The 27,744-nt window shown below is 46.7% G+C and overlaps 1 protein-coding gene across 1 annotated transcript; it reads right to left on the bottom strand.

Annotated features, from left to right (window-relative positions):
* NEUROD1 (neuronal differentiation 1) lies at window positions 1-27,744 on the bottom strand. The gene is made up of 2 exons (XM_069616078.1): window positions 27,558-27,744; window positions 1-23,852 (listed from the first exon to the last, which is right to left on the bottom strand). Exon 2 carries the CDS (start codon window positions 23,841-23,843, stop codon window positions 22,776-22,778), a length of 1,068 nt encoding a protein of 355 aa, XP_069472179.1. The 5' UTR covers window positions 23,844-23,852; window positions 27,558-27,744; the 3' UTR covers window positions 1-22,775.

Below are 27,744 nucleotides of genomic sequence, written 5' to 3'. Positions count from 1 at the left end.
TAAAAAAGTTGCTGTATTTATTTCACATAGAACAAAAATAAAATCACCTTTTCAATCATTACTTTGTTTTGTCCTCCTTCTGTCTTCCCTCCCTTGTCTTGTCACGTCTTGAAACACTTGTGTACAGGCACATTATAAATGACTTATCATATCATAACTTCTAAACTCTGCTTGTTTTAAAAATTAAAACCAGATTTTAGTTCAGTGAACCGTTTCCCGTGATATAAATATAGTTATACTACATTAATAAGAATGCATTTTTAATACATTTACATATTTCAATAGCTTGTACATGTTACAGGTTATTGGGGCATGAAACATGCCCATGGATTCCGAACTGTCTTGTGGTTTTTAGTATATAAAGCATATTAATGGGAGAACATCACAGAAAAGTATCGAGAAAAATGTTTTTGAGTCGAAATCTGCTCAGAACTTTAATGGGAGGAGGGAAAGCCCTCCCATTGTCACATGGCAAAACACATTGGACCAATGAAAATAAAAGAGAGTAGAATTGGGAGTGTCGGTATCTAAAGAGAACCAATGAGCCCCATCCAATGAGAAAGAGCTGCATCAAATGATGCTGCATGGGTGGGGTTTATCCATCATGTAAACCCAAACACACAGGGACTTCTTGGCAAATCTTCAGATGGAGGGACCTTGACTAACAGAAGTGCAGATGTGGGATTATACCTTGGAGTTAGCTGATGAACCCATTAAGAAGGCCTTTCCAGAGAGAGCCGGATGCAGAAGCTTTGCTCAAGACTGAATCAGATTTTCTGAGAGGGATTCTGAAAGCAGAGGACAGTCTGGGGGCATGGCTGACTGGGTGAAGCAGCCTGGAGCTGTACGTTTCCAGGGCATTTAAAAGTCAAACGAAAAGAGGGTACAATTAATTGCTGTCCCTTTAGATATTTCCCTAGAACTAGTTTAACCACTTATAGTAATTGAAAGCCATTCTGGAGAATCCTTTAGCAGCAAAGGTGCTGAATGGAGACTGGGCTGTAAGGAAAATATTGAGGATGTGTATTTAAAGTAGACTTCCATAGAATTTTGTTTGCAAAACGCATAGATATTATTCTCTGGCAATAGCCAAATAAATCTATCCCCCAGTTTTCACAGGAGCATTTTATGTCTGGATCTGTGAAATGGTGCACAAAACATTCACAGATTTGCAGAAAATTATTTAATTTCTTGATCTATGCAAACCATAATCTACATAAAGAAGAAGTTCTGACTAGATCTCTCCCCTTCAAATGGATAGGAGGGGGATTGGTTTGTCTACTTACAATTCAAGAACATTATGCTAATTTAAAATTTAAAGGACCATTGCCATTTCCCAAATAACTGCACAGAAAAGAAATGAGTCTGCAGCACGCAGACTTATAACGCCAAGTAGAAATTACATTTTGATCCCTGCATTATGTCTTAGCTAGATTTTCATGTTTCTGTAACTCAGATTTTGTTCTTTCCAAAAGTAAAAGCTTATATTCTTTACCCAAGCCTGCAAACAAAGTAGTCCAACATCACACCATGTATTTTACATACATATGCACAATGGAAATCAGTCATACACTAAATTTAGAGTATGACAATATACAATATATATAAAGAATAAGGAGATTATATATGATTCCAATGTATGTTTTCTCTGATGCCAACACTTGGCGTTGGGGAATCTAAAGTGCATTATGTATTTTATTTTATGATAACTTGAATGTTCATATCTGAGAAATGTATAGAATTTCTGTTAAGAATAGTTACTCAGACTTGATTTTGTACAAATGGATTATTGTGTTCATTATTAATTAGCAAGACAATAGCAGGCAGGTTGCTTTCCTTCTTTCGGTAGGTAAGCTGCCTGTGGTTGTATGATAGTCAGATCAAAAACAGTCTGTTTCTTGCCCCAGAATGTAGGGGCGGTATTGTTGTGATAGGGGGTGCATGATCGGGTGGGGTTCCTCTGCACATTGAATTAGCAAAATAGATCAGATCTCTGACAATCAAGGCCATAGTGGTATCAAACTGCAAAGTCTTGTCTGGAAGTTGCAGTACAGTGTCCCCTGACCCACAGTATCCATATTGCAACCTCAGGAGGAATTTTGAAAAGTTGGGGAGAGGCAGCAGGGGAAGGTTTGCACAGACTAACAAACAAACAGGGACTTCGAATGGAAATGGGGGAGGCTACCAGAAGAAGGAACGTGTGTCTGATAGCTTTGGTGAACGTTGATCTAGCCAAAGTAGATCCCGATTAGAATTTCAGAAAGTTGGAGGGAAATTGTTCAAAAAAGTCAATATTTTCACAAAGGCAATTTTGGACAGATGAATGGATGTGCAGCAGTGTTATGGACTCATGGTTTACTGAAGTAGTGGACTATTGAAACAGGTAGGCTTTTATTGCCCGGGAGTACATTTAATATCTCCCACAAATCAAACTTCATAGTTATGTGTCTGCCAAGGACGGCCAAAGGTGGAATGTGCAAAAGGCAAACACGGATGGAGACAAACGTAGTAAGCAGTGAAGCATGGGCTGAATACAGTAAGTAAAAAGACGATGGCTGGGAGGTTTTGAATGAATCATAATCATAACAGACCCATGCCAGAGGTTCACATTAATTCAAAACCTTCCGGTCATCACTTCATTTGTTTTACTTCTGAATTCAGTGACTGTCTGGCGGTCTTCTCTGTGAAATGTTCTGGTCATGTGATTATATCTTGAGCTAAGTGGTGGTTAGGCTTTAAGGCCTTCTCCAAAGCCTAGGTGTCCATGTTAGTCTGGGTGCATGGTACCCATGCACAAGGACAAAGGTGAGCAAATGTCCTCCTACTTACTATGTAGACCACGAATGGCCAGGTTCTATAAACATATGAAAGCTGTCTTCGACTTAACTTTGCAGATCAGCTACCTCCTTGGAGACATGCCCACTAAATCTTACAACCTCTGCCAAGTCTACCTTGATTTATGTATAACACCAGCAAGTGCTTCAAAACCTGAGAATCCCCCTTCAGATGGCTGGTGCTTGATTGGGAACTGGTGCATCTCCAAGGAACAGACTCCTTTTAGTATGGAGAAAAGTGGACCGGATGCAGGAGTGTGTATGCATTTAAGTTTCTTTTTGAGGGTAGTCTGGAATGCTGAGGCATAAGATGTTGGCATAATCGATTCTTTATGGGACCAGTGCAATGCCTCAATGGTCCTGTAGAAGAGGAAGAATGGCTTAGTCCATCTTTCTGAGTGAAGCAGAAGCTGGTAGAAAAATGTGTTTACTAGTGCATTCATATGAGGTTCTAAAGTGAGCCCCTATTCCACGAAGATGCCAAGATTCGTGATTACTTTGCGGTTTTTGGGTAGGAGCACATTAGTGTTGGACAAGATGGTGGTGATTCTTGTGCTGCATTGGGTGAGATTAACAGGATTACATTTTTACCAAAGTTGAGTTTTAAGTCGTTTGTGGTCACCCATGTGGTCACCTGTGTGATGCAGTTTAACAGGGTGGAGTTGGTCTCATTGTTGCTAGTCATTATGGAGATGGCTTGCGTGCTGTCTTCACAGTTATAGCAGATTCATGTTTTTTAATTACAAGAGTGGAGCCAATTAGATGTTAAAAAGGAGGGGTGATAGGGTTGAAACTTGTGGGTGAATGTGAACTGAAAACTGAGAAAACAGGTGATTTCAGTTCTATCCGTTGTGTCACAGACAGGCTACGAAAATTATGGAAAATAATGCTACCCAGAAGGATTCCTAGGGTATCGAGTGATTTCGTTGCAGAATATTCCCTGCCCACATTTTTCAGTGCAAAACATTCATCTCTAAGAAATTCACCTACAATATGTAATTGAAAAAAACATGTAGTAAGCTTGGCAAAAGGGATATTTTTGGGGGAAGGGGTTGGGGGCTAAGTGAGGGTTGCACGTGGGAACTCTCCCTACATTTTACTGCTGCACTGAATTGAACATCTGTGAAAATTAATAAAGGAAAATGTCTGCATTGAAGAAATCAGTGATGAAAACACATGGAGCGATTCTTAGTAACTAAGAAGTGTTAGCTTGAAACATTTTCTTAGGAAGTCTCTGTAAGTGTTGATCATGAAGTGGTATGCCCTGGTGCAGGTACCTTGCCTAATATGCCTCGATAATAGACTTGAACCTCACTGATTAGGCCCAACAAGGAGTAAATATGACTTGGGTTGCTCATGTTCCCATTCAGAGGGGGGGTGTCCTAGCAAGTCAGGCTGGATTACTCCCTTGGGGCAAGTGTAAGACTGATTTGCATACATTTGGCCAGTTGCATCATTGGTCCAGACAAGCTTTAAGCCGGGACAGTTGTCAAGAGGAATTAACCCCTTAACTGCCAGGCTATTATGTGAGTCTATGCAAAAAGGACGAGCATACTCGTCCTTGGCACTTTTTAAAGCTGCTAAAGAAGCCTTAGTTCAATTATTTAGAAAGTAAACATTCCCCATGATGGCCCTTTACACTGGTTTTGAGTGTGGCCTGTGATACGTGTAACATGTGTTTTGAATCTGGAGTTAAAACCCTGGATAAAGCCTTTAGGTGAGATAGAAATTATGAAGTTTATCAACGCAGATGTGCCGCTCTGTAGCACAGGACAGTGAATGTGTTAATTCTTTCGATCCACATTACGTGGCAGTTGTTTAATAAGAGTTAGCAATGAAATGGCAGATGGTTTGGAAGTCAACAAGCTTTAGTGAGTAGGCTTCTTATCTCAATACAGCCAGGGCAGTGGCCAAGATTTACAGGGTGATGAAGCAGCCAGCGTAGCATATTTCATCTGACTTGCTTTGTGCAATAAGAAATTATACTGAACGCCTAAATGAGTTTGTGATTTTGGGAATGAGGTTGCACACTGCTTTGCGTGCCAGCTTTCCTAGATATGTAGAAGAACTCACAGGTAAATACCTTCTGAAACAAGCATTGGCAGTGCCAACAGTTTGGGCTTTTGTGTGGGCATGTGGAAGGCATTTGCCAGGCATTGCCGTAGCGGTATCAACTGGCCATTGATGGCAGCAGGTGCAAAAGGGTGTGAGTACCTGCACATGTAATAGCAGTGCCTGGCAATTGCCTAATATTTACACACAAGCCAAAACAGTTGGCTTTGCCAATTCTGGTTTTTAACAGGACTTAGTGCTGATAAATTGAGTGGTTGAAGGTAGACCTGGTTAAGACATTTTTCTTCTACCAGTAGCAGGTTTACAGCTCCAATTAAGTCATTTACTCTGAGAAGACCGCTTTGAAAAAACTGTCAGGCACTTCAAGAACAAAGGGTGTCATTACGACCTTGGCGGTAAGGGGTTAACGGCGCAGGTAATGGTGCCGGAGCCGTCAACCCCTTACCGCCCCATTACGAGTCTGTTTGCGGGACCCGCAAAGGGCGCCTGGTGAAACCAGGCGCCCTTAGCGGGTCCCACTAGCAGACCAGGGAGCTAACAACGGGCCCGTTTTTAACGGGCCCATTGTTAGCTCCCTCCCCATTCCCATTGAGCCCTATGGGGGCTCGAATGGGGATGTACCTGGTCCGGGTTCCTTGAATGAGGAATTACCGGGTCCTCCAAGGTTGGAATGGCCTGGTAATTCCTCATACAAGGAACCTGGACCCGGTACCCGGTAAGGCGTCACCATGCCACAAATTGCGGCAAGGAGCCTGGACCCGGTAAGGGGGTCACCATGCCACAAATTGCGGTATGGTTACCTCCAAGGTCGTAATGACCCCCAAAGTCTAATGGTAAGGGTTGAATAAAGTGAGCCCAAAGAGCTCCTATGAGGAGCTGTTTTGGGCGTAGAGGGGCAGGAACAGGGTGCAAATAGCTATAGGCATCAGCATGGCCATGGGCAGTCAAAGGGTTCGGCAAATAGCCAAACAACACCTACAAGCCGTGTGTCACTCCTCATATGCCATTTCTCCCTATCTGTATTGTAATGCAGGCCAAACTACTAAGTACGGCAGAAGTGGACTTCGGCTTCATAACATTTCGAAAACAGGCCAGCGTCTCCCATTACAGGCTTATGTTCACTATTGTTGGGGAATGCAAATGGGTTGTTCCAGGGATTGTGGCCCCATTGTACCTTTCCCTGAAGTCTACGTAGATTGCTCTGGACACATAACCAGTGGTCTCATTGGGTGGGAGCGGGTGGGAGCGGTTGTGAGCGATGCTCCGCTGCTTTAAAAAAAAAAGTTTTACTGTTCCTATACTTTTATTTTAAAAAGAAACCGTTCTGGAATGGTTTACTTTTAAAATAAAAGTTTTGGAAGAAGTTGAAACTTGCCCTTCAGTGCTCTGCAGTCTACAATGAACATTTTCTTAAATGGCAGGTGTGTTTGTTTAGGGGTTTGTATTGTGTGTGGGAGGCGGTATGGTGATGTGGTATGTGGGGAGTGGGTGCAGGCCAGCAGGAAATATAGTTCCACTACTTCTATTCGTACACTTCGACCACTGCGCATAACTCCTGTCCGTGCGCCTGTTGAAGTGCAACAGCTGGAGGAGTTCTGTGGGTCTGGGGGCACAGATTTACTTTTCGTTTATGGTAAGAATTTAAATAAGCGTGGCCAGTGTGCAGCAAGGTTTGTGAGCCCTTTCCGCCGAAGGAGAGGCGCACCTGTTCTGCATAATCATCTCCCATAAGCAACATCCTTTTTTATGAATGAGTCCCACCACAGGAGCAGAATCTGTGCTTTGCATGCTTTCAGTGCAAGGCTGCAGCCTGTGCCGTGCACTGTGACTGAGTCGAGTAAAGTTGCCTGTGAGTGTCAGCCAAGAACTACGAGAAGCACGTTTCCATGTCTGCATTACCCGCGATACATTGCGGTTTGCTTTTTCCAAAAAAGCATACTAGTAGTAAACAGTCTTGTAGTGTTGATGGCATTAGGCTTCGAATATATTGGATGGAAAGCTTTCAGGAAGTCAATGTGCCTCATTACACCCTTGCTGGTCCGGAAACAACTGTGCCGGTAAGTTTACCGGCACCATTGTTTTCAGACTGGCAAAGTACAACTCTGTGGGGCATGGGAGGGGCGGCTGCTCTCTCACCCAGCAGGTCTGACCTGCCGGGAAGACCGGCACCCGCCCACAGAGTTTCACGGAAGCACCTGCACTGTTATTACCAGTGCCAGTGTTCCGTGGTCCCCATTCCCATAGAGTCCTATGGGACTATGGGACTATATGGGAATGGGGAACAACATATTACCAGCGCCTGACTTTCCGGCCGCCGGGGTTGTAATACCCCGGTGTTACCGACAAGCTACGCGCCGGTAACTATTTACAGGTCCGGCAGCTACCTGCCGGTTTTACCGGCACGGTTACCGCCAGACCCGTAATGAGGCCCAATGTCCTTTCTTTAGGCAGATGAAGCCATCATATCGCCCTGAATGTCTAGTAAAGGTGGGCTCTTTTGTAGTCGATTTCTGTGTGTTTGCATTAAAAATGCAAAACACATACTGCCCTCTTCACTTGACTAACACAGCACTCGCCCTGCTAAGGCAAAGAACCGACCATCGCAGGGATGCTGGGTTGGGCGGTTCAGTGGGTGGATTGGGGGGGGGTGTGGCTGGTGGATGCCAGTTGAAACTGCTTGCCCCCAGCAGGGGGCTGGACGGTTTCTCAGGCTCGGGCTTGGCGTGGGGAGCAAAGCAGTGCCAAGTTTGGTGCATAAAAGAAGGGGCCAGCGGGCGAGGAGACCAAAGATCTCTGCCTCATCCTGCTGGGATTGTCACTGCTCCGCTCCTTCCGCCTGAGCCCTTAACCACCGTCTTCACTTTGTTTTCTTTGCACAGCGTTCCGGAGTTTGCCTGCCTCGAGTTTGCCACATTGCTGTCTGCTGTCCTTCGGGTGAAGAGGGAACCCTTGCGGATTGAAGAAAGGTTGTGAGTCTCCCGTCTTCAGCACGGAGGAAGTCTGCAGCAAGGTAAGATGACCGTGGAGGTGGAAGGCGAGGTGGTGAGCAGAGCAGTTGCTGTCCGGCCTGGCGTGTGTAGGTGGTCGGGCAGCGGGTGGCGTTTGGGGGGCGGGATAAAATGGAATCGTTCTCAATTATGTTTTGTTAGCAGTAGAGAGAGTGTTGGTGAAAACTGCCGCTTCTGAAGCATGTCTGTATAAGGCTTACTGTGTCAGTTCCTTGTGCGAGGATGTAGTGGTTTTTTAAGAAGAGTTGAGAATATTGTTTTGTTCCCACGGGGCAACCCTTGGAAAGTATTAGTGCGACAAGGATGTGCCGTGTTCGTAGGGCAAAGCAGATCTGCACATGGTCGCTGTGGCAATGCATAGGTTGTATGTTTAAAGGGCACGCTGTGTCTTTAGAGCCTCAGCTTCGGTGGAGACTGGGAAACACGTGCATGTGCTTTAACAGAAAAAGGGAATTACACTTAGAGGTTTTTCAGACAAACAGGATTCATAAAAGCAATAGATACAGCATATTGCTCAGCAATGACCCAGCCAAGTTGGTAGCAGTTATTGCCCTGTTATGGGGAAAGGAGTTAGATGCAGTGCTTTGCTCTTTAACTAGGAGCGCCACATCAGTTCAAGCAGGGGGGACACAGAAGAGGGGGACAACACTGAGGCGCTGCCACCCTCAAGGCATAGGAGGAAGAGCGTAGCACCTAGGGCTGCCTGCCCCAGCTAAAAGAAGGAAGGGTGGCAGCAAATCAGCCCCTGCTTCTGCCATGCCAGTGGGAAACGGGGGCCCTCAGAATGGGTGGAGGGAGTGGCACCCTGACTACCTCCGGGTTCTCTGGTGATATTTCACCTTCTTTTCTCTCGTTTCTGGCAATTCCTGGCATATATAGACCCTAGCCATTGTTTACTTAATTTATGTCTGCAGTCCATGTATGTTATTGTCACATTGACTCTTGCTTTTTAGAGTCGACCCTGTTCGATGTCTAGTTTGACGCCTCTCCTTCATGACCTACTTGAGTTATAGGCAGTTTTGGAATGGAATTTGGGCATGTAACATGCATATGTGCTTAAAATCAACTAATGTTTTTTATGTTGTTTTTCTGTAAGCATTTTATGTTTCACTTTTGCTTTGTATGTCCCTTGATTGTTCATTATATAAAATAAATCATTCAATTTTAGATCTTATTGTATTAAGTATTAATTTGCCTAGCATTGCTTGAAACTTGAAATAATTGGATTTACTGTCACTGCCGCATGACCAGGATGCTTAAACACTGGTGATTTATTCAACTTTAATAATTCTGAATGGGAACAAACCTACTGTTTGTGTCCTCAGAATGTGGGCCATTGGGGGTCTGGTGGCATAGAACAGAGTGACCCTTGGGGGATGACCAACTGGCAACGGACGGGACATTGTGGCATCCTGATGCCCGGTCCACTGGGTGGAGGAGGTGGATAGCCCTTCAGGGGCAATTTTGGGGGATTGCATGGGGGGCACAGCAGCAGGGTTTACCTTGTCACAAGGGGGTGGGTCTCAGGGGACGATGGCAATGGGCTGCAGCCCAGCTATGGGAGACTCAAGGGGAAGACCAGTTGGGCAGCCCCAGGCAGCGGTGTCTGCTCCAGGGAGTCAGGGGGCTACAGGGGCACAGAGCAAGGTTCCGCTGGGAGCTTTGGGGGGAGCTATGGCCCCAGTGGGGGCAATAACTGTAGGTCTGGGAGGAACATCTGCCTCAACAGAAGTTGTGAACCTGCCAGTGACATGGAATGTTACTGGCGGGATGCAGGAGCTATGGGCACAGGTATGACCATGACAGGTGCAGTGGTTGGTGTGTCAGGGGGGCGGGCAGGCAGGATTGGTCTCCGCCCCAGTACGGGCAGCAGCCTCAGGTATGCAAACTTGGCATGTGCCACAAGACACAAAGGAAAGAATATGGAAAGAAACATATATTCACACAATAGAACTCAGATTGATTCATTCTGTGGGGATATTTTCACAATATATTTTAATTTTAATTTTAGTTTTCAGAATCCAGGTTAGAGGTTATTAAATGATTCCCATCTTTTTGATGGGGAGTCCTGAATCAGGGAGCCCAGGTGGGTTTTGAATTCATTATTTTACTCCTCTGGGACTCTTCCTGATATTTCAGAGTCCCAGACGAGTAAAACAATGAATCAAAAAGATGGGAATCATTGAATAACCTCTAACCTGGATTCTGAAAACTAATCATGAGAAAGATCAGAACAGAAGAGGAATACGGGAGATTCAATAGAAATATGTTGATCTGTACCTCCTTTTTATACCCTGTGGATAGAGAAATCAAATAAAATTACTATTTTTTCATCTATGAAGCACCCTTTTTTGAAGTAATCTCAAGTACCTCTCTAGAGGGCGAACTAAAAACAAAAATTAAAATATTTTGTGAAAATATCCCCACAGAATTAATCCACCCGAGTTCTATTGTTTGAATGTATAAGGGTACACCAGGCTTGAGACCCTTTTCCTTGGTCCTTTTGTGTCAAAAGAAAAATATATTAACATGTTTTCTCTGCTGGAGTATAGGCGTGTAGAGGAGGAGACTAAAGAGACAAAGGTCGAGGAAAAGAGAGAAAGTTCTTTCTGGAGAGATCTCTGGCCAATTGGGCAACTGGTTTTGCACTGTTGTAGGCTATATTGCTCAGGAAATTCCCCAAGCTTCACTTCACCAGATGTTGTTGTCTTACATTCATCAGGTATTAAGCATGTATCACGATTGTACATTTGGGGCCTTCTTAGTCTATGATGAGCGGTTCAGGAGTGCCATGGCTGGGAACGCACTTATGTACTGGGGCACTAGGGCAATGGATTTGTGGGCCAGCTGCACAGTTGCACGCCCATCATCAAGCAAGGGGTTAACGCTGGGGGGAGACCGGCACAGCCCTTTCGGGAACAGCAGGGCCTCGTGACAAGAAGGGGGCATGTTGGGGATTTAATAAAACCACATGTACAAGGACAATCTAAATTCAAGCATGTTTGCTCATTCTGCTGGATGTTGGGACGCAGGAAAATCCAGTGTGGCAAACGCATCAAAGAGCACACGTAGCGAAGGGTTTCGCGGGGAGCCCCCGGCGGGCCTTCTCTCGGACATGCGGGTAGATGTATTGTGGGCTTGGCCAAATGGTATCCACAGGGAGGGAATGCAAAAATATTGGTTGAGGGTTTTTTTCAGGATTTTTTAATCCCAGTGCAGGGGTTCACTCCCCCACCAGTCCCTGAGAATTGGAGGTCTGCCGCGTCCCAACCTGGGATATTGATGGACAAAATGGAAAAAGAGGTTCAATTGGGTAGGGTCGGAGGGCCATTCTTGTGCCTCCCCTTTAAAAAATATTGGGTTTTCTCCCCACTGGACTTTGTTCCAAAGAAGGAGCCAGGGACGTACTGGTTAATTCACAAATGATCATTCCCCAAGGGGCTTCAGTAAATGATGCAATTAATGAAGACCACGCAGTCTGGAGCTGATGGGGGCACGGCTCTTAAGAAGGACTCTGGGAAGTCTGAACAAGGAAGAAATCTGGTACTGAGGTCTGCCTGAAAGAGGAAAACAGCACAAAAGGAGTCATGCATCGACTATACTCTCCTAGGTATGTCTTCCAGTCCTTTGCAGGTCATAGAGGATGCCCCTTCAGATATCGATCCAAATGGATCATATGTCATCAACTTGATGGTCGACCAAAAGATACAGCATCCAAAGAACATGGATCCTGGCAGGGATCAGATCTCCAATAATGCCCACCCAATTACTATGCAACATTTAAATGATCAACCTTGGACAAAAACGATCAAAGACTCTTGGTTTAAAATGCTGACATACAGACAAGCCATAGGGCGCAGGAACAGTCATCAGTGGTTCCAGGACTGACAGAAAAAACGTTCCAAGTGATCGTTGGCAAGCAGGAAAAGGAGAAATCAGCCTTATCGCTGGCTAAGGAGAGATGGGCATCCATATTTACTCTGCCACAGACAGGGGTGTTGCTAGGTCTGGAAAAGATCCGGGGCTATGCTAATTTTGAGACTGTCGGAACTGGGGGCTAGCTAGCCTTTTTGGTTGTAACCCCCGAGCTTCTATTCGGGCTACAACCAAAAGACCCAGGGCTATAGCCCCCTCAACCCTCCCCCCCAGCAACGCCTCTGGCCACAGGTCGGCAATCATTCTAATCGACCAACAAGACTGGAAGCTGTTAATCCACAAGCAGGAGACCTGGTAAACCTGGTGGCCACTGCTTGTACCATCGAATCCCAAGCCAAAGAGAATCCATCCTGTGCACATAAAGTGGATGGGAGAAATTTACTGGAAGTCCAAGAGAGCATGGTGGGATCTCAGGATCGACTAATCCATCTTTTTGGCCCACCCAAGGCACTGATACAGGACAGAACCGGGCCTAGTCAGCAGCAGAGACTATGGGTCCTCAATTAATGTGGGTGGTAATGGCTTGAGTGGCAGAAAAATAACTCATGAACCTAATGTGTTATACTTTGAAACGTGCACTGATATCCATTTAGATATTGTGCTCAATAGATCAAATATATTAACGGTACTAAGACAAATAGGTAGCTTGGTAAAAATGTCAACACGTGATATAATCTATGTGCGAACAATGTGATTTGGCTGAAATATGCTGGAAATCATCATTTGTAAAACGCATGGTATTGGAGGAAAGCGATGAAATCATGAAATTTGGGTGTGCCGTGAATTACTCTAGAAGGGGAATTAGAGGATGTGAGAGCTGGTCCTTCGAATAATGGGATATCACATATTCAACCCCTTGAATACCCTGGTTTGATTGAGGGGCTGCTTTTGCACCTGTTAAAATAAGAATTGATGGGACAACTGGGTGTACAACACAAGCTCTGACAGAGAACATATGTTACTTAGACTGGAGCATGCAAGGGTATAATAGTTTCTTGAAGTATGAGGATGTGAATCATATCTTTGATGTCTTTGACCTCATCATATTCAAGGAACCTTGGCTAATAACGAGTATTTGCTGAGATGGCTTCACGATAATCCAACAAGGGGCTAAGAAATCTAATAAAGATAGGCCATCACGAGGGTTATTAATTGTTACTAGACATTCTAAAATAACATTGGATGTAACCCTATCTAATGAAAGTGAGGGGATTCTGATGGTAGTTATTGAAATAGTGTGTGTGGACAAAATAAGAAGGGTGCTAGTTGTGAATGTATATTGGAACCATCAATTGGATAGTTCAGATGTATTCATAAATCATATTTTCAAATTAGTTAGTTCATGGCTTTCAAATGCAGACACTTTTATTATGTTGTCAGGAGATCTAAACGCAGATTGCCTGAATTGTCAGACTCGCTTGAAAGTGCAAGATGGATTGAATGGAAAGAAATGGGATAATCTGTGCCAAATCTGGGATTTGCACATCTTGAATAAAATGATGGAGGCAACCCAGAGCATTGCTCGTAGCTGGAAATGAGGGGGCTCCCACTCTATGATTGATTATGTAATCCTGTACAGACCACTGATGGTTCTATGTAATTACGTTGAGGTCAAATGTTAATTACTACTTTTGACATGAGAGTGGGATACCATTTGTCCCAGCAATATACACATTTGATGGTTAACCCGGCAGGGAATCGGACTCGGAATTTTAAATGAAACGGAACTTCATTGACCCAGAAACTAGAACAATATGTAGGCCTGGTGGGGTAAGACACCTTGGATTCACTTTGCAAAGGGGAAGGGTTAATGAATTCCTCCTGGAAAGGAAAAGGCCAAAAATGTGGAATAAACATCAATTTGATAAAGAAATTTGGCTGAAAAAGAAAAAGTTGGGTTATCATCTGAGACAACTTAAATTAAATTGTAACGGAATAGAAATGTATAAAAAGAGGAGAAAGAAACTTCAGTAAGTCTATAAACATTGGGTATGGGGGCATGGTATCTGATTGCCACAAAAAGAAGAGGAAATGTTAAGGGTACTATTTAAGAGGGACGCGAGACACTTTTGGGCACTAATTAATTAACTGGAACATCTGCATTGTGTACACCAATCTGGTGGTGTGTCGGAAGCTGCTTGGAGAGTGAATTGGGACACATTGAATGAAAAAGGAGATGTGTCATCCCTGGGGCTGGCAAATAGGCAAGAACTGTGGGCCCTAGACTATGATAAGGGGGATATTGAAAGGATAATCTCAAAAGCATCTGCCTCATCGGCATGTGGCCCCAACAGTCTGTCCAACACCATTTTTAATAGTAACATTAAACTGTGGGCTGATATATTGGACCTGCTGTTTAAGGATATTTTACTTAAATGCCAGATTCCCAAATCATGGAGGGAATCTATAATAATTCCTACACATAAAAAAGGCGATCGAGCCGACCCGATGAATTATCGGATGAGCACGTTGTTGGATCCTGGCAGCAAGATATTTACAACCATAGTGTTAGAAAAATTGACTGAGTGGGTTAAAGAGAACGGCCTGTTGCCTAAGGCCCAAACAGGGTTTAGAAAAAGAATGGGCACCACGCTTAATGGGATGATCCTCTCGATTTTGAAGGATAAGATAGGGAAAGATCATACGTCGACACAGAATAAAGTCTTTGTGGCCTTTATAGACTGTTCAAAGGCCTTTGACCTGGTGAATAGGGAACAGTTATGTAGAAAAATTGCAAGCTTGGGGTATACCACCTGTACTCCTGGCAATCTTGGAACATATCCATGAAGAGACCTGGATTAGAATTAGGTTGGACTCCCAGGGGTCATCGTTGTCCCCAATAAAAATTCTGAAGGGACTGAGGCAGGGTGCATTTTTTCCCCCTGCCTCTTCAATCTATATATTTGTCTGATCTTAAGGACGCACTGAGGGGAGGGGGGCTGGGTCCCCTGAAATTGGGTGGGGAAGTGCTAACTTGGCTGGCATATGCGGATGACATTGCGCTCATAGATTCCACCACTGTGGACTTGCAGTGACTACTAACAAAATGAGTGAGTAGGCCAAAACCAATGGCCTTGTAATTAATCAAAGCAAGTGCCAGGTGATCCAATTTTCGCACCTGAACGGGACTAAAGCTAAATTGAAATGGCATAAAGAAAATTTTAAGATCGAATCCCAAAGGGAGATAATTTATCTGGGCTTTTATTTCTCAGATAGAACATCCAGGGAGGATGTTATAAGACGGACACTGGCTAAAAGCGATCAGTTAAGATTTCATCTGAAGAAAATCTATGGGAAATACTGTAAGTATTCAATACAGCCTTTGCTTACTTACTATGTAGGAAAAGTTGTCCCACATATTTTATATGGAGTGAAAATTAACCCCCTGGCTTAACCCTGTTATGGTGTAAAATCGAAAGATATTTGTGGAAAAAGGTACTCTATCTACCTCTGTCGACTGACGCCTTCGATCTGCTTTGAGGTAGGCATATTATCACTGTAATATTGGTTTCAATGGAAAGTACTTAATCTCATGAACAAAATTTTCTATTCAGAAAAAAACACTTTATTTCAAGATCTCGCCAGAGAATTAGCTTCAAATAGTTTGCCCTTTCTTAGGGACTTAGAGATCTACGCATCCAGTATCCAGTATCCATTGTGTAAGTGGTAATCACAGAGGTGATCTCAATACAAACCCTGATGCTGTTAAAAAAACATGTTAAAGAAACAGATTGGATTAAGACAATTGCAAATGTAAGGGTTTATAAGATCTCCTTTAAATTTGCTAAGATTGTTATTCCACGAGGTCGCCTTCCAACGTATCTCAAATAATTTCCCTGTTCCAGAGTAAGGGTTCAATGTTTGCACGTTAGATTAAACCTTCTTCCAACGGGTGAAATCCTCTCAATACGGGAAAAATGTAGGTGCTGATATTGTCGAGTTTTGGGTTCGGTTGAAAATCTACACCACCTACTAGTAGAATGTGCTGCCTTAAGAGATGTGAGAATGCAATTCTTGAGTAGGTTTTTTATGATAACTAATGTAGTTTGTCCTCAAGAAGTCTGGGACAGAATGAGCTCTGGAAATTAGGTAATTCTGACAGTAGAAATTATCGGAATGCTAGATGAATTGGGGTTTACACTTAAAAAATGAAATTATTTTTTAAATGTTCTTGTTTTAAATTGTTTAATTAATTATATTATTGATAAGAGTATTATTTGATTAAATATATTATTGATAACAGTGTTTTCATATTGCTTGGTACTGTGTGTTTTATTGATTTTTATCATCAAAGTACATTTGTATGGGATTATTTTGTTAATGTGTAAAAGTTCAAAGATTCAACATATGCACAATAAAATGTTGTTTTAAAAAAAAACATATTCATGATGAATTATGCTCCTTTGACAGGGCTCTGGCACAGCTACCGTGAATGGGGAAATGTGCTCTTTTTGCAAAGTCGGACATTAGGGCTGTTTTTCATCTACTGATGATGCACCCTGAGGCTTATCACTTGTTGGGTTTTCAGCTGTGGGGGAGTATTATTTTGACAGGTGTATGCCCATGGGGTGCTGAATATCGTGTGATTATCTTGAGACTTTCAGTACGTTCTTAGAATGGGTGACAAAAAAGGAATGCAAAGGTGCAGAGGTTCTCCACTACCTGGATGATTTCCTTTTCATGGGCAAAAAGGGCACAGACCAGTGTGCTAGGGCACCAAAGGCATTTCAGAAGGTGGCAAACGTAATGGGGGTGCCGATCACAGCAAAACAAACGAAGGTCCAACCTCCTCTCTCTGTTTCTTTGGGATTGAAATTGACTCGAGTTGGGTGAATGTCGGCTCCCTGACGACAAAGTGCAGGAATTTAAGGAGGCGGTGGCTACCTGCCTTCAGGCTAAGAAAGTGATGTTGGGACAACTGCAGAGCCTGGTGGGGCAGCTTAGCTTTGCACTCAGGATTAATTCCTATGGGGAGGGCTTTCTCGTGGGCAATTGCAGGTGCCATGCCAGGGTTGACCAAGACACATCGTCACACTAGGTTGTCAAGAGAACTGAAACAGGACAATGTGATTTGAAACTATTTTTTGAAGAATTTCAACAGGGTGCAGGTTTGGCCGACAGAAGCTAAGGACAGTTGTCAACTGGAGCTTTTCTTTGAATCTGCAGGCAGCGTGGGATTTGGTGCCATCCTGGTTAACAAGAGGTGTAGGCAGGGGTGGCCTTCCAGTTGGGCAGGCGGTGAGCTGACCAGGAACATAACATTTCTGGAGCTTTTCCCAATAGTGGTGGCATAAACAATCTGGGGTGACGAATTGAAGGGCACGAATGTGCTGTTCTGGTCAGACAGCATGTCTGTAGTCTGCTCCATTAATAACCAGATGGCAACGTGCCCAAAGGTCTGGAGGTTGTTGAAAAGGTTGCTGTTGTTGTGTCTCAGCGGGAATGTGCGCTACCAGGCAAAACAAGTACCAGGTATTCATAACAATGCAGCTGATGCTTTGTCCCGTTTCAAACTACAGGAGTTCCAGCGGTGCCTACCGAGGGTGCACCCAGCGATGTCGCCTTTTCCTGAGATACTCTGGAAGCTTCGTGTCTGGACTTTGCCTCACCGAACGAGGTTTCAGTGTCAAAGAAGACAAAAAGGGTGTATGAAAGATCATTTAAGGTATTCGGGAAATGTTGTGGGGCACTAGGCTTGAGTGACATATTTCACAGGGACTTGATGATTAAATTCCGGGCAGCTGTGGTATCTTTAGGGGTGGCAAGAACAAAGGTGGCTGTCATGGGGCCTACAGGGAAGGTCTGCGCCCTCCGCCGACTTTGCAATAAAGCCTGGAGTAAAGAAGCCTCTGACCGGCTGGAAAAGGGCAGTGGTACCACCGGGAGATTTTAGGTGGCCCCTCGACCCTGAGAAGCTAGTGGCTATCGTGAAGGGGTTAGGGGGATCTGCAGAGATGAATGGGAGGTGTCATTGTTCAGGGCAGCCATTGTTATTGCATTCTGTGGTGCCTTCAGAATAGGGGAACTGGTGGGCTCATCCACAACTGACAAACTGGGAGGGTTATCAAGGGAAGACCTTTCTTTCTAGAGGGATTTCCTGGCGCACATATGGTTGAGGCAGGCGCCAGGGTGATGGTAACGGTCCATGGGATGGTAGATATTTGCCCAGTAAAGTGGTTGCGGGCATAACTGGTTCCCAGGGCGGAGCGGGGGGAGGGCATAGGGATAGGTCTTGTTTATACAGGTTCCAGTTTAGGAAGATCTTTTAAAAATTCTTGGAAAAAATGGGGCTCGGGGGTTGGGTTTTGCCGCACATTCCTTCCAAACTGGGGCCGCCACCACGGCCGCAGGGTACGGGTACGAGGAAAGGCAAATCAAAGCGATAGGGCGTTGGAAGTCCCACGCCTACAAGGGTTACATTAGGCCACATCATCTGTGTTCATGACTCGTCAGGAGTACAAAAGGAAGCAGAATGCGGACAAAGTGGGGGGGGGTTGTGACAGAATGTGTACGTTTATATTGATGTCGCTAACATACTGGGGGTCATTCCGAGTATGGCGGTAGGGGTTTAACGGCACCGGTAAGGATGCTGGTGCCGTTAAGCTTCTACCGCCACATTCCGAGGTCCCTTAGTGGGTCCCACCAGGACCGGCTGATCTGACCAGCCGTCCTTAGCGGGACCCGTTAAGGAACCATGGAGCTAATAACAGGATCCGGTATTTGTGGGCCCGTTATTAGCTCCTTCCTCATTCCCATTGAGCCCTATGGGGGCACAAATGGGAATGGGGAATGGTTTTTCGAAACGGGACTTACCGGGTCCGCATAGGTCGGAATGTCCCGGTAAGTCCCCATTCCGACTAACCAGACCCGGACCCGAGTTTGGAGGCAGCCATGGTGCTAATAGCTAATAGCACCATGGCTGCCTCCAAACTCGGAATAACCCCCACTGTCTTTTATTGCTCTGTGCAGGAACTACTGCGAGGCCGGCGATATAGGTTGTGGGACACTTGTTCATATGAAGGATGGAACAGAGGGTCCGGGAGCATCTGCGATTGTTATCAGACATGGCAGCCTTCGACATACACTGGATTGGTTCTGGCGGCCTACAAGTGTGCCAAGTGCCCTCGTTGGTGAAATCTCAAAAGAGAAGGAGGGGGTTGCCAACGATTTGGAGCAGCTGGGCAGAAAGGACTTGATCTTACACATATTTGTCACCGTTTCCTTGGTTTGGACGCTTCTGCCTGGGTGCGTCGCTCGCCTGGTCTCAGATCATTTCAAGGTTGAACTGGTGACGAACGGGGCCTGCATGCCCATTGAACATTTCAGCGCAAAAGTTAAACAATCTGCCGGCTAACCGCATTCCACAGGTGCCGGCAGATCGGGAAGAATGGCGTTTTGAGGGGCCCTGGGGCATGTCATCATAATAGGTTGCATCTATGCCAGTGTGGAGCGGAACTGGTGTTGCAGAACTTTTTGGCCATAATAAGAACATTGGGACAGGTGGGGGGTGTCACAGCCCGGCATGTCTGTGCCCCTGTGGTGGGTCGGGGAGGACCAATATTTGCATTGCGAGCAGCCATGATAACTGAGGGCTTAAGGCAGCTTTGGTATATGTTGATTCTCTGATAATTGCTTTGCAGGCAATTGACCTTTTTATTGCATTCGGCGAATGTGAACCATGTGCCAATCCGGTTTCTAGTTCTTTCGCATTTTTTTAAGTAGGCTTTTTTGTATGTTTGTAGAAGTATATATATTTATATATATATATATAAGTGCATATATACATATGCACATTTTTGTGAAAAGTGCCTTTGTTGAGCAATTAATGTTATAACGGTGCGAACCAATGCATAGCATACAGTGATAAATGCTACGGGGCATGCAAAATAATGGAGCCCAGGCTGTGTTCAGAGCCATTGCTCACTGTGGTTCTTGCATGCTCCTCTGCACAGGTGTCTGTAGTGCTGGCCTTAGTGGAGCCAGCGCCCCGGGCTCCTCTTTTTATTTGAACTCCCCAATCTGGCGCCTGAGCAGGGAGTTAATCACTGGAATAGGGAGCTCATGCAGGGAGATAATCATCTCAATAGGGCACTGGTGCTTTTGCATCAGCACCCTATTGTTATTGAATGTGCACCGCCGCCACGGGCACATTTAATAACAATGCGGCGCGTGCTGTGCCTTCTCCCTCTATGCTTGCTTGGGGGAGTCCTTGAAAGACTCCCCCGAGCTAGCGTAGGGGGGGGCTAATGGCGCCCCGGAGGTCGCCCGGCTCGCCCTGCCCTAAGGCCGGCCCTGGGTGTCTGTGTAGATTTAGGGCTGCTCGGTTTTACACCAGCGTCAATCGCATGAATGCTTCCAGCCCGGATTTATCGGGTTCTGTGTCCTTGCCACTGCTGCTGCAGGGTCCGAACTTCACGTGCGGATCCAATGTGCGGGGTGCACTAGGGAGCACAGCATTTCATCATAAAGCTCCGGGCACCTGTAGAAAGGGACACAGATCTGGAGGGGCCACCAACTGAACAGATGGAAGGCAGTGGTTATTGGAGCCTCAAACCAAATGTTCACAGAGACTCCAGACACTACACCTTCTGTTCTCAGTCACGCTCTCCACGTGACGGTCGCATCTTGCACTGTTTTGGGCATTGCCGCGGCTCACTCTGCACACCCACCACATCCGCTCACCAAATGTCTCACAATGCAGAAATAAATCATGAAATACGCTTGGAAAATGGCAATGGATATGTTATGTTAAATCCCCTCTTTGGGCAATTTCCTTAAACGGTTCATGTGGGTCGGTGTCATCTTATTTGCAGTATTTGCGTGCATACATAGAGGGACGCAAGCTCTTTTGGTCACAATGGGTCATACAGAGGGCATTATAGCAGATGAACGGGAGGCAGTCAGCCTCTTGTAGAGGGGACAGTTCGAGTGGCACATGATCCCTGGGGACAGTTTAAGTGGCACGCGATGAGAGCTCGAGTGCCACACGATGGGGAGATAAATTTAGGACAAGTGTGTGCCAGCGGTTTTGCAATCTGGCCAGCAAAGCATCCTGTGAACTCAAAGTATTAAGTGCTAGTGTGGTGCTGGTGTGGAAGAGAGAGGGGAGGGTCTGGTTAGCGTTGATGGGAGGTGTACGTAGAGCCCCCCTCTTGAGACTTGCATACTCCTTGCTGGTCTGAATTTTGGCTGCCTTTCACCACTGATCAGACGTTCTTGTCAAACCGGATTAGGCGATAAGCTGGTTCTGCGCCCTAAATCGTTACTCATACAGGACTTCATTGAAGTGGCTGAGGCGCGGGGCCCGTGTCAACAGCAGAGTCCGCTTTGGACGAGCACATGTACACACACTTGCCGGCAGGTTTATTTCAGAAAAGCCTTTTGGGTACCCAGATACAAGCGGTTCATTGCGACCGACCTCTGGGGGGCTTAGGGGGTTATAGCCCCTGGTCTTTTGGTTGTAGCCCCGGATAGAAGCTCAGGGGCTACAACCAAAAGGCTACCTGGCCTCGAGTCTCTACACACCCGACATTAGCGTAGCCCCAGATCTTTTCCAGGCCTAGCAACACCCTTGCGTACACTCTAGAAGGAAGGGCCTGTTGTGTCGTTAATGGCTTGATGAGCACCGCTTGCTAGGCCTATGTGTGTGTGTGCGCGCGCGTGTTTACGTGTATACAGAAATTATATCTGCTTAACGGTTTTTACCGACAAGCCGGCTCGTCGCTGGCATTTAAAGGGTTAAAGCAGTGTCTTTAAACTGTGGGGATGGACCCCTGGAGGGCGGGGGAAGGCTGTCCAGGGGGCGGGGTAAGGTGACTGCTTTTATTAGAATATATTAGCAGAAATGACATGGGGGACGGGGCGGCAGCAATATTTTTCCTCAAGGGGAGTGGGGGGCAGCGGATAAAACAAGTTTGAATGTCACTGGCTTAGAGTGTTAACGCAGGTGCCACGGCTCCAATGAACGCGCCTGCGCAGAACGTCTGTTTTTATTTTGATGGCCCAGCAGCAATTGGTTTGAATGGCTGCTCCCACAAATCCATTAATGCTTCCGTTCACGGGCGCGCTGGGCTTCATATTGTGTGTGCGTGTGTGTACGTTATCTCCATCTGAACATGGGCTTTGCTTTGGTGGGGATTAGGGGAGGGGGGTGGCGGGAGGGTTGGGGTAATACGATTCGAGAAAAAAACACTGAGCACAGCGAGAAGACATTGATATTGTACGGATGCGTGGCAAGGCAACATAACAACGCACGCGTCCGCCACGCAAATCAAGAATAGTTAAATAATGCATTATTTCACTTACTTTCTGAGCGCGTATATCGGTTTACCTGCACGGTTTAACCGGGGAAGTCACATTACAACACGGGTTCAAAAAGTTGGTACAAAATCAACAGATAGCCATTGTCCAATGGGAAAGAGAACAAGTAGTAAAACGCTGTTCGAAAAATATATATAAATATTCTTTATCAAGTGGACCACTGTCAGTACTATAGCAAAACTGCATAGATTCTAATGATTGCTTGTGCAACTCGGGATACGGTGGCACGAGCTACTCGCGCATTTATGGTGTCGCTGTAAAGGATACAAACTCTAAAATAAATACGAGAACCAGAGGTCAATGTGATGTTCTCCTGAACTCAGAAGAGCGCGGAGAGAGAAGGGGCGAATGCACAGCCCTCTGAGTCTCGGAGGAGAGCCGAGGACGGACCACAGAGACGAGCACAATTCTAAAAGCTGGTGTAGGTTTTCTGGAGCAATGGCCCCACTGAAGTCTATGGGAGATGTTCAGCTCGCTCGCAGGTCGATGGGGATTCCAGGGTGGATAACGTTATCTTAATGATGCGGAGACTGGGTGCTGTATTGGTAGCATGTCTACTCCAGTCACTGCTGCTGTTGACGCGCCACTTTCCTTTTAACGTGCCTCAGTCCTGAAAGATGGCGCTGAGCTGGGTGCCCATGACCTGCTCCTGTTGGGACTGGCGTTCATAGGTCACGGCGCTGTCTAAGGGGATTTCACTGCTCGCCCCTGTACCCGAGAACATCAATCCTTGGCTCTCGCTTCCTGTAGAGCCCTTGGGTGGATAGTGCACGGTGAAGCCATAGTTTTTCTCAAAATCCGTGGGTGTGTCGTGTTTGAAACTAAAGTTCCCATTGATACTCAAGGGAGGGCTGGGGGGGCCATCAAAGGAGGAAGGGCTGGGGCAGTCGGCGAGTGCCCCCTCGAGAAAGGCGTCCAGGACAGAGCTGCAGGCGTGGGCCTTGACGTGGAAGAGGTGCGAGCCGTCTGTCGTACCATAGGGTGGGCTGGGAAGGCCCGGGGACTGGTAGGGATACGGGTGCAGTGCCAGGGCGATGCTCTGGTGAGGCGCGCGAGACGGCGAGTCTTGGCTATGCTCGGGCAGGAACGTCCTGGGGTTCAGCTGCAGGCAGCCGGCCACCAGGTTGCTGGTGGACTGGGAAAGTCCCCTGCAGAGGGCCTGCACGAAGGACACCAGGTCGGGGCTCTTTCCCGAGCTCAGGGTTTCGGATAGGGCCCAGATGTAGTTGCGTGCCAGGCGCAGGGTCTCTATCTTGGAGAGCTTCTGGCTCTTGGAGTAGCAGGGCACCACCCTGCGGAGGGCGTCCAGGGCAGCGTTCAAGCCATGCATGCGGTTCCGCTCCCGCGCGTTGGCCTTCATGCGTCGCAGCCGGAAGCGCTCCAGCCGTGCCCTGGTCAGCTTCTTCCGCTTGGGGCCCCGTCGCCTTGGCCTCTGCTGGTCATCGTCCTCTGGGTTCTCACCCTCTTCCGGTTCCCCATCATCCTCACAATCCGAGTCATCGTCCTCCTCCTCCCCGTCGTGGGGTCGGAAGGGGTCCCCATCGTCGTCCTCTTTGGAGGGTGCCTCTGGACTTTGGTCTTTCTCCTGAGCACACAGGTGGTCCCTGATCCAGCCTCTGGGGCCCTGCGCTTCGGGCACTGAGAGCCCGTCCTCTCCATGCGGCTTGGTCATTTCCAGATCCTGTAACAGTAAGAGAGAGTGGGGAGTGAGAAAAAAAGGCATTAAATGGCAGGCAGAGAGCTACTGACAGCCGAGGCAAGGTACACACATGTTGCTCTAGACTTCTGACTTAAAAGCTGGCAATGCCCTTGGAACGTGGCATTATTGCGTAATTATGTTCGCCATTTGCATAGCACATGACTGGTGCACAAGCCAAGGACGCATGCAAGTTGACAGAGCCGCCTAGTGTTTTCAGAGACGGGCTGTGCCCCACTTATACCAGCTGAGAGAGGATGGGACAGTGTTCCATTTGAGTGAGGGTGTGGGGGGTAGAGCAGGGTGCATGCCGGACTGCAGTTCCTTAGCCCCATCCTGATAATCGGCATATCCCCATCTCAAAGCCCAAAACTAGTCACAATTGGCTGCTCGAAATGTATCTGCATGAAGAAACCAAAAACAGACTGACAATTGCAATCTCCTGAAACCTTCTATTCCAGGTCCATGACGCCTGCTTGTCTGACACATGCAGATGTATCGGTTATGTTGAACTGCGGATACAATGCCTTGATTTTATGACCAGCAATGAGTATATCTTTAAGACTTTAGAGGTGTGTGGGCAGTTTACAGAGCTCACAAATCGCCCCTTATGCGATGCAAGCTCTTCCAACGAATAAATCGCCATCATTACAATGGGGCCGCCCTCATCCTTGGCACCTTACCCCGGTTCAGCGAGGAAGTGAAGAGGGAGGCCCAGTGGCAGATAATGCAATTCAGCGGCATGCCATCCTCGCCAGACACATTCCTGGCAGATTATCAACATGTGCCAGGAAAGAAAATATCAGCCACTGACAATCAACACAGCGCATCTCAATTTGGCTCGAAATAAACTTGTGTTGCCGTGTATTCAGAGCGCTCAATGTTCCTGTGGCCACTTCTGAGAAGTAGATCCAGTTCTGTTTTTGTCCTTTGGATTCTGGGTCTTGTAATATTTTGTTTTCCATTTGAAAGTGAGCAGAAACGTCAAGTCCCAGAATTCCGAGCCAAACAGTACTAGGCAGACTTCTCACGCCGGGCCCCGGGAAACCTGCGATCTCTGTTTGATGACATGCAATCACAAGAGGCTAGGCACGCCCCCATTCACTGAAAGGCGTTCCTCTGACGTCACGGGCTACGGTGTTTTGGACGTCCTGTGCGGTAATTGGCCACTCTCTCCTAATCTTTTCACGATGTGTCGCCTTGGTTTGTACATACTGGGCCTGATTCACGAAGCTTTTTTGTTACAGCTTTGCGCTTCAACTAGAGCTTGTACTTGTACCGATTTATTTATTTATTTATTGAGTATTTATAATGTGCCTATACAACAGTTTGTACACTTTGGAAAGGGGCGAAGGGGTGAGTTGGCCATGCTGTGATCCAAGCAGGGGCACGATTACAGAAACTTTGCACTGGTGGAAGTGCAGAGTTGCACAGTATTAGCACTAGGGCGTTTAAAAAAAAAACACTAGGACATATTTGAAAATGATTACACCATGACAAGTGCAATTTGGCATGGTATAAGCACCTGTGCAAACAATTCCCTACTGCAAAAAAGATACATTTTCGCACCTGGGCAAAAAGGCAGTGAAAACGTTTTTTTTTTGCCCTGCTGCTCATAATAGGCCAAACTGCACTTGTCACGACACAATGGTTTTCAAATATTTCCCAGTGTTTTATAAATGCTGTGCAACTTTGCCCTAGTGCTAATACTGTGCAATTTTGCGCTTGCACCCGTGCAACGTTTCTGTAATCTGGGGGCCCCTGGTAGACTACAGAGTACATACGGATCTCTGTAGCAAATGGCGACAAGGCCCCTCTCTCCCTCCAGGCGAACTCAAAGCCAAACCCTGAAATTAAAGGCACGCCACAGCGAGGGGACTGCACGAGCGTTTGCCCTAAAGACGCTCCCATTCGCCACAAACCGTGCCCACAAAGAAACACAGACACATTTATCCACGAACCCTTCTCTGTAAACAGCGTCGTGAAACCAGCGGATGCAAAGCCCCGGTCACGCCAAGGATGTACTTGCGAACCATTGCCCCCAGGCTAAATATACGCCATTAATCGGCTTTGGCAGGGGAGTTGCTAGGTTTGGAAAAGACCCGGGGCTAAACTGATGTCGGAACTGTTGGGACTGGGGGCTAGCTAGTCTTTTGGCTGTAGCTCCTGAGATTCTATCCAGGGCTACAACCAAAAGATCAGGGGCTATAGCCCCCTTAGCCCCCCCCTAGCAACGCCCCTGGGCTTTGGGGTGCTTGGGTGAGCACAGATCTACCCAAGCTGCAACGGGGCAATGCCCACGGCGGGGGCTGTCGCCAAAACGGGCCTGCGCGTGGAGGCGAGGTGGTAGTGTGGAAAGACTCCAGATTGGGTGCATTGGTGGTCGTTTTCACTAGACACGGAAGAAGCGCGTGGTGTGATATTTGATGAGAATTGTCTATTCTTTGCGACATAATTCCGGAATTAGATCGAACTTTAAAGGCTCCTGTTTCAAATGCCTTTAGTAAGATTGTCCACATATAAAAAAGGTTAGAATCGCATAGATTTCGATAGAACATTAACAAATACATTCACATTGACATTAAAACGTGTTGTTTGAATCTACATCCAAATTTCCTCACATTACATAATTCACTCACTGTGGACAATACTAGCCCCCCCCCGCACACTTCTGCCGGACAGAAGATGTTTTACGTGTTAATGTCCCCTGGGCAAATGTTTAACAACAAGTAATTACTATAGAGCAGACACGTCTGTCTGTACGTACATATTAGATAAACCTATATAGGATATCGTGGTTCCATATGCCCTCATGGGATATATCAACGCCCACTGGCCCTTATCGGCTGGTACAGCAGATCTTGGATACAGCGGCGGGACAGTGATTAGATGACCAAGCCCAGGATCATAAAGTAGCAGGTAGCTATGCCCCCCCCTCCCCTCGCCCCCCCAGGCATGAAAGTCACCCCCACCCTTTACCTTCTCCACTGGGCACCACCACGCCACATAAGGTCCTTGAACTTTGGGTCGAAGCCCAAGCACTGCTATAGTGTTTATATCGTTTGGTATACGCGGTATATCAATGGATGCGATGAAATTACCGCCAAGAACGCGCATTCTACAGAAACAACCCCATCAATTTAAATATCCATCAACAAAAACACATCGGCTTTCCGTCACAAATCCTCACAGCCGCGACGTTATCTGGGTCATTGTTTCAGTTCCAGTCAGTGAAGAAAGTGTGTGAGAGTTGCATTTGCGTAGCACGCGCCTGCCTCTGGCCCTATCCACCTGCAGGGGCGTCGCCAGGAATCAAATTTAGGAGGGGCACAGAGGGGGCCAAAGACAAAAGTAGGGGGGCACAGACAAAAGTAGGGGGAGGACATGGTCGCTGCTCATTTTAGGTAGGGGGGCACAAGGGGGGCACAGGGATTCACAGGGGGGGGGGGGCGGCCCCTCAGCCCCCAGCGACGCCACTGTCCACCTGCCGGATACACGGCATGTGAAATCCTCACAGGGCGCTCTCAGAACGATGCCCTGGGAGGGACAGCCAAGGAAGACCCCGCGCTAATCCGTGTGCCACCGTCAGCATTGTATTTTAAATCCCCGCGGCCGCGCAGCGCTAGCAGGGCAGATGGCGGAAATACAATATCTAGGGAGGGAATAAGTCATGGAAGGGCCGGCGTTTACCTCGTTCCCCCGCGGCTTCCTTAGCTGCGCTTCATGCCCCTGGAAGCCCGGTGCTGAAGCTGGTGCTCTGGGATATTGTGTGGCACTGGGGCAATGATGCTCACATTATATAGCGACTCCTGTGATGAGTGAGCACCCCCCCCTCATCTCGAGCGTCGGTCGCGCAGGCTCCCGATGCACGCACCAT

This window comes from Ambystoma mexicanum, chromosome 9 (genome assembly GCF_040938575.1).
Source record: "Ambystoma mexicanum isolate Mex_15411 chromosome 9, UKY_AmexF1_1, whole genome shotgun sequence".
NCBI classification, from domain to species: domain Eukaryota; kingdom Metazoa; phylum Chordata; class Amphibia; order Caudata; family Ambystomatidae; genus Ambystoma; species Ambystoma mexicanum.
The sequence above is the reverse complement of the archived record's forward strand: the minus strand, read 5'-3'. Positions and strand labels throughout refer to the sequence as shown.